At 37.7% G+C, this 6,412-nt stretch overlaps 1 protein-coding gene across 2 annotated transcripts; it reads left to right on the top strand.

Moving 5' to 3' along the window:
• Positions 1–360: 360 nt before the first annotated feature.
• Positions 361–6,143, top strand: gltpa (glycolipid transfer protein a). 2 transcript variants are annotated; one of them, XM_054774566.1, is made up of 6 exons: positions 361–545; positions 2,465–2,523; positions 2,665–2,798; positions 2,882–3,032; positions 4,624–4,713; positions 4,800–6,143. In XM_054774566.1, exons 1-6 carry the CDS (start codon positions 443–445, stop codon positions 4,938–4,940), a joined length of 678 nt encoding a protein of 225 aa, XP_054630541.1. In that variant the 5' UTR covers positions 361–442; the 3' UTR covers positions 4,941–6,143. The 2 variants fall into 2 exon arrangements, with proteins under 2 accessions (XP_054630541.1, XP_054630542.1); XM_054774567.1 differs by having other exon boundaries at positions 4,624–6,143.
• The last annotated feature ends 269 nt before the right edge of the window (positions 6,144–6,412 follow it).

The following is a 6,412-nucleotide window of genomic DNA, read 5'->3' as shown; positions in this document are numbered from 1 at the left end:
AATGTAGTAGAAAACAGAATAAAAACATAACAACCAACATATTCCAAAGAAAAACACATCCGATAATATAGTCCCACCGATATTGTCAATTGATGAAATTTGGTTAGTGACCAGTAAACACCACAATGACACATCACTTCACCAAACAGCAGTAATAAGCATTATAGTAAATAACGTAAAAAAATGCAACATATATCAAAAATATGTGATTTGGGCTCACTCAAACTGTATTACTCATTAAAGCAGTAGAATTTGTAATGCTGTTTTTAACATAGAACTTGACTATTGTTTGTGTTATCAGTCATCACGTGAGTCTGTGCAGTGCATGTGTGTGTCTGCTTGACTGTGTGCCACCCGGTCTGGTGGAGGTCATTGTGAGTCTAACAGTCTGTCACCATAACCTCTGAGTGAAGTCAGAGACCGTTGAAGACAAGAAGAAGCCATGGCTCTCCTACTGGAGCACCAGTTCAGGCCACTGCCAGCTGACAGACAAGTGGAAACCAGACCGTTTTTAGAAACGGTGTCATACCTTCCCCCGTTCTTTGGTGAGTAATGCCATCTTGTATACTTGATCATGTTTCTAGACTGTGTACATAATTTGTGAATTTATTTTATTACAATGATCATTCTTGAACCATACATATATAATAATACATGTGTATAACAACAGATAAGAGTAATATTATTATACAGTGTCTATTATTACTAATAATATTAAATATGTGCGTGATGCAATTTTTTTCCCATTCGAGTGCCTCTGACTGTTTGGTGCAATGAGAATGAATGAAATGTCTCATTATTTGGAGTTTTCCACCATCAGGAATTGCTTATGTGAGATTTGTCTAGTGTATACATGTAAAAACCCTGTTTAATTGGGCTTGTTTTAATCAAATCCTTGACATTTTAGATCACATTCTCTTCATCAGACCGCCTTCCGATTGTTTTATCATGAATAATTTAATTGACTGCCCTGGATTTGAAGAAAATTGATGAGTACAGTGTCATGTTCCGCTTGCCCATTCACCAGTGCCAGGGCATCTTTGTGCCACTTCATTCTGTATTAATATGCCAAAGGTTCTCTATGGAAATTGCTATGTGAAACCTTTCAGAGGAACCAAATCTGATGTCCATAATAAATGCTTTTTTCCTTGTCCCCATTGTTTTCCCTGCCCTAGAAATCTCTTGGCCATGACCCATTAAAGGCCCACTCAGCTGTTAAATGAGGATGTGACTGGCAATGTGTGGGACTTTTTCTTTTGTTTTGTGCCCCTTTGTTGCAAACATTGGGCTCTTGTCATGATAAATTTTACATTTTTGCACGTTCCTTTGCCACACGTCCACCATTAATAGGGATCCTGTGGAGTGAGTAGAAAATAAGTACAGCCCCCAATGCTCAAAAAACAAGACGTAATGTGCTGTCATGACCAGGAAAGAGTTGACAGGTGTCTGAAAGCTGTCTGTGGGTCAAGCAGGAGTCACGGGAGGTCCTCATATCTCATTGTTCTCTCTACTGACACAGAATACTCCACCTGTCTGGTCGCCTAATTCAGGCACACCTAATGACAACGCTGTGCTAATGAGTCAGTAAAAACAGTGAAGTGACCTTCTTTTTATGTAGTTAATGTCATGAAGCAATATATTTTAACCATTGATCATTGTTTAATAAATGTATTTGTATTTATTTATGTATTAATTTTTTATGCTTCTTCATCAAAAGGGTTTGCTCTGCAGAATGAGCCGAGGACTCATTTGTAACTGGCATTTGGCACATTGTACAAATAACATTAAAGGGAAAACAGAGCAAAAAGGCACAGTGTAAAGCAGGGGTCACCAACGTGGTGCCTGCGGGCACCAGGTAGCCCCCCACGACCACATGAGGTGCCCGCAAGCCTGCTTTTCATTCAGGTTTTCAGTTAATAATGAAAGAACAGTAGAAAAAAATGCATTTCTGAAATACAAAATGTGAGTTGTGGACACCAGCATTTTGTTCATGTTCTGGTAAAACAAGCATAATTCGCTTTGTTTGGGTTTAAAATAAGCTCTGAAAATAAATGTTACAAAAATGAGTAGCTCTTGGCCATTTTCATTTTGTAAATGTAGCTCTCACAAGGAAAACCGTTGGTGACCCCTGGTGTAAAGAAAAAAAGCTCATATTTTGAGTCTAATAATAACACAAAGCTTTGGCTTGAAATGTACAGGGTATGTAAATAGATTTTTAAAAAATAAAATTGAAAAAAATGATAAGAATATCAAAGTGGCCCCCCGCATCCTTTGATCCTTGGTGGAAAAAGTTTGGACAACCCTGATTTATTGTATGGGCAAGTGTATTTGTATGATGTTCCTTAATGCAACTTGTTTAGCGTGTTCAACATAAATTAAACCATGACCATGAACATCTATCTATCTATTTACAGTATCTATTATGAAAGTTCTCTAAAGTTATGGATCAAATATATGTCCCCAGACTGCCTTGGTCCGACTATCTTTGCACCCATCAAAGCTGACATATTAGGGAATATTACAGTAAGTGCTGCTGTACATGTTTCTCTTATGGATTGAAAAAACATTTTTTTGGAAATCACTATACTGTGTATGTATATATATATATATATATATACTGTGTATATTTTTGTTGTGTAAAATGTTACAACTTATTTTGTTTAGAAAATCAAGGCAGTCTATGACACCAATCCAGGACGCTTCAGGACCCTTCAGCAAATTTTGGAAGTGGAGAAGGAAATGCATGGATCACAGTGGCCCAAAGTTGGAGCCACATTGGCACTCATGTGGCTGAAAAGGTTTTAAAAGTTTATTTTGACTGTTTACAAGCTTGTGTCTGTTGATTGAAGTCTGCGCTCGTCACCATCTTGCATGCGCCAAGGGGTCTGCGCTTCATCCAAGTGTTCCTTCAAAGCCTGCTCGATGGTGAAAAAGATGAAAACAACCCAAACCTCATTCGAGCCAATGTGACGAAAGCATATGAACTGACGCTGAAGCGATACCATAGTTGGTGGGTTCAACAGCTTTTCAGGGTGAGTTCTCACACCTTTTTCGACATTTCACCACTTGTCACAAAACTGCTTGCATATGAGCTGTCAAATGAGTTACATCAAAGTTACATTCAAAAATCTGACTGAGTGGTGCACTGATCATATTGGGAGGTGTTTCTAATGTTTTGGTTTCAGTTGTAGTGCACACCACTCCAAACTACAACCACAATAATAAACATTTTGTTAAATCAACATATTTTGATACAACCCTCATTCGTATCTTGTTAAATTGCAGAGGTGTGCCTAATGTTGTGTTTTGGTGAGTATATGACACGTTCTCCGAACCTGCTGACAAAAAAAACTGCCGAGGGAGTCAAAATTAAAAGTTGAGCTGTTCCATTACCGCCACACGATAAAAAACATATAACACAAAAACATAGGTAACTCTCTGATCTCTGCAGGTTTAGAGAACCTGTCATATACACATAGGTGCAGAAGTATTGGGCCAATGACAGACCTTTTGCATTGATACACCACCACAATGTATTTGAACATTTATTCAGGGCCTCAAAAGTATTTGGACAATTGAAATAATTGTAACAATAACGATTCTTTTTTAGTACGCCTAATACTAATTACTAGAGATGTCCGATAATATAGTCCCACCGATATTGTCGGCCCGATATTGGCATAAAAATTAAAAAAAAAAAATCCCGATAATGAAAACCGATATTAAATAAATGCTGTATAGATGGACATTTTAATGTTCACATGGCCAGGATGACATCACAGTTTGTTCACATACAATGCAAGCCCACCTCTTTTGCGCATTCCACAGATTCATGTTCCTGTTCCTGTCCGCTCTGACTGCTCTGAAGTCGGCTAGCTCCCCTCATTAGCATCTGGGACGCTAGCTGTTAGCCATTCAGTGAAGCACAAATAATCTGCACTCCCTGAAGGTCTTGATGGATGGATGAATGGATGAATGGATGGATAGAAGAGAAATTCACATTTCCAGCAGTTCTGCAAAAATGCCATAATGAACTAAATCACTTAATCACAAAATAAAACAACCAAGCAAGAAAATAGAATAAGAATACATAAATAAATACAGAACAGATCATGTCAAATTTGTAGTACAATAATTAATGATAATAATACATCGTAATAAAAATACATAATAAGGTAATAAATCCAGTCCTGTCCAGTCCAGTCCTTCCACGACAAGAGATATCAGTATCGGTTGATATCGGAATCGTAAATTGAGAGTTGGACAATATTGGCATATCGGTTATCGGCAAAAAAGCCAACATCGGACATCCCTAACTAATACTAATACTCATACTGGTAATGAATAAAAATAATAATTATTTGGTGATGCCCACAGGCTCCAGACAGTTATTATATACAGTGTATTATATAGTGTGGCCAAATACTAAAAATGGGCATACTCTCCATAAAATGGCTATAATTTCAAAAATATTTATGTGCAAACTATTAAATTAAAGGTGAAATACTACACTTCAATCACATTTTGATTATTTTAAAATAGCAAATGAATGCAAGGTCTGTATTATCAGTTGCATTATTGTTCAACTTACTTTGAATAAGATGCCGGTGTTTTTCCTTTTAGGCAGCTCTATTTGCCGCTCCATACAAGTCAGACTTCCTGAAGGCACTCTCCAAAGGCCGGGATGTCAAGGAAGAAGAATGTCTGGAGAAAGTAAAAAAATTCCTCATCAACTTCTCTGCCACCGTTGATGTTATTTATGAGCTGTATAACAAAATGAACGCTGATCTTGACTACAGAGTGTGACTGCAGGACAGGCCTTTCCCCTCCAGTGGCACTCTGCACGGTCTGAAGGAGGTTCTGTCACTACAAATGTATTGTCTGTGCACTTGTGTGTCTTTGGTCATCTGCTGACCCTCACTTTTTTTGCAAACACCTGACAATGAGGGTGGGCTCTCAAAGCAGCTATACCAGTGGAGGGGGTATATGTAGGGGGTAAGGAACCTATGGCTCGGGAGCCAGATGTGGCTCTTTTGATGACTGCATCTAACTCTCAGACACTTAACACGAAAAAAATATATTATTTTTTAATTTAGTTTTTGCTTACATTTTAAAGTAAAACCCTCTGCGACCTTAGTGAGGATAAGCGGCATAGAAAAAGGATGGATGGATGGATTTTAAAGTAAAGCATTACAGAAATCGCAGTGTTAAAAATAACGTTCAAAATATAAAACTTTCTTATGCGTTTTAATCCATTCATCCATTTTGTAGACAGTGCGGGTGGCCAGAGCCAATGCCAGCTGTCCTTCCGATATTTTCCGGGTCAGACACCAAAACTTGATAATTATTGGATAATGTGGTAGCCTACCCGAGTCACTGAGAGGTCAAGTAGTAAACTTCCCTCCTTTAATGAAATAGTTAGCTAGCTAATTCTGCAGAATTGCATGAAGAAGATGTGAAAAAGAAAGAAAGACAGAGTACGGTGCAAAACCATGCAGCACCAAAAGTCCCATTCATGATAAAAAATGTTTTATTCATTATTGGTTTACTTCAGTATAACAACGTTATTAAAAAGAATCCATTTAGAGACTTATTATATTCTAAAATTGTTGGTCTTACGTACAAACGCCCACATTTAGTTGTATTCATTGTTAAAAACACATTATACGGCTCTCACGGATATACATTTTTAATTATGTAGCGTTCATGGTTCTCTGAGCCAAAAAGGTTCCCGACCCCTGTCTTAACACATGCTCTGTATCAGGGGTGTCCAAACTTTTTCCAGCAAGTGCTGCATGCAGAAAAATTAAAGAATACAGGGGGCCATTTTGATACATTTTGTACATTAAAGATGCTAAAATAGGTCATGCTAAGCTATCTGACCAAACCATCCACATCCTAGTTTAGCTTAGGTGGCAAACCAAATTAGTCCAATATCTAATATCCGATACCTCATTAATAATGAATTTATTTTATTTTTACAATATGACGTGGGCCAATAAAAAACAAGTTGTTGGTTGAAAATGGACCCTGGGCTGCACTTTGGACACCCCATGGATTCTCATATACTCAAATGTACTGTATGTCTTATTACATTAAAGTATATTCTTAAAACCTCATACTCAAATTCCCTGTGCAGAGCAAATGGAATAAAGAAATGTGCAACATTTTATTTGATTTTCTGCATTAATGTGCTTTCGTCATCCAGTTGTACTGCCTACTTTATTACATCAAATCTGATAGACTGCTGAATAAGTGGACATTATGTGTGTGCATCAATATTTTGTCTTTTTTCTGTTTCAAAAATATTCCATCCATCTGTTTTCTATGCCGCTTATCCTCATTAGGCCAGCGGGGGTATGCTGGAGCCTATCCCAGCGGGGTACACCCTGGACTGGTCACCAGCCAATCA

The sequence above is a fragment of the Dunckerocampus dactyliophorus genome, chromosome 4 (assembly GCF_027744805.1).
Source record: "Dunckerocampus dactyliophorus isolate RoL2022-P2 chromosome 4, RoL_Ddac_1.1, whole genome shotgun sequence".
In the NCBI taxonomy this organism is placed as follows: domain Eukaryota; kingdom Metazoa; phylum Chordata; class Actinopteri; order Syngnathiformes; family Syngnathidae; genus Dunckerocampus; species Dunckerocampus dactyliophorus.
The sequence above is the reverse complement of the archived record's forward strand: the minus strand, read 5'-3'. Positions and strand labels throughout refer to the sequence as shown.

Coding starts and splice junctions, on each gene's coding strand:
- gltpa (XM_054774566.1), top strand. CDS start 443: ATGGCTCTCCTACTGGAGCACCAGTTCAGGCCACTGCCAGCTGACAGA. Junction 2,524..2,664: donor ACATATTAGGGAATATTACA/GTAAGTGCTGCT, acceptor TATTTTGTTTAG/AAAATCAAGGCAGTCTATGA. Junction 2,799..2,881: donor GCACTCATGTGGCTGAAAAG/GTTTTAAAAGTT, acceptor GCATGCGCCAAG/GGGTCTGCGCTTCATCCAAG.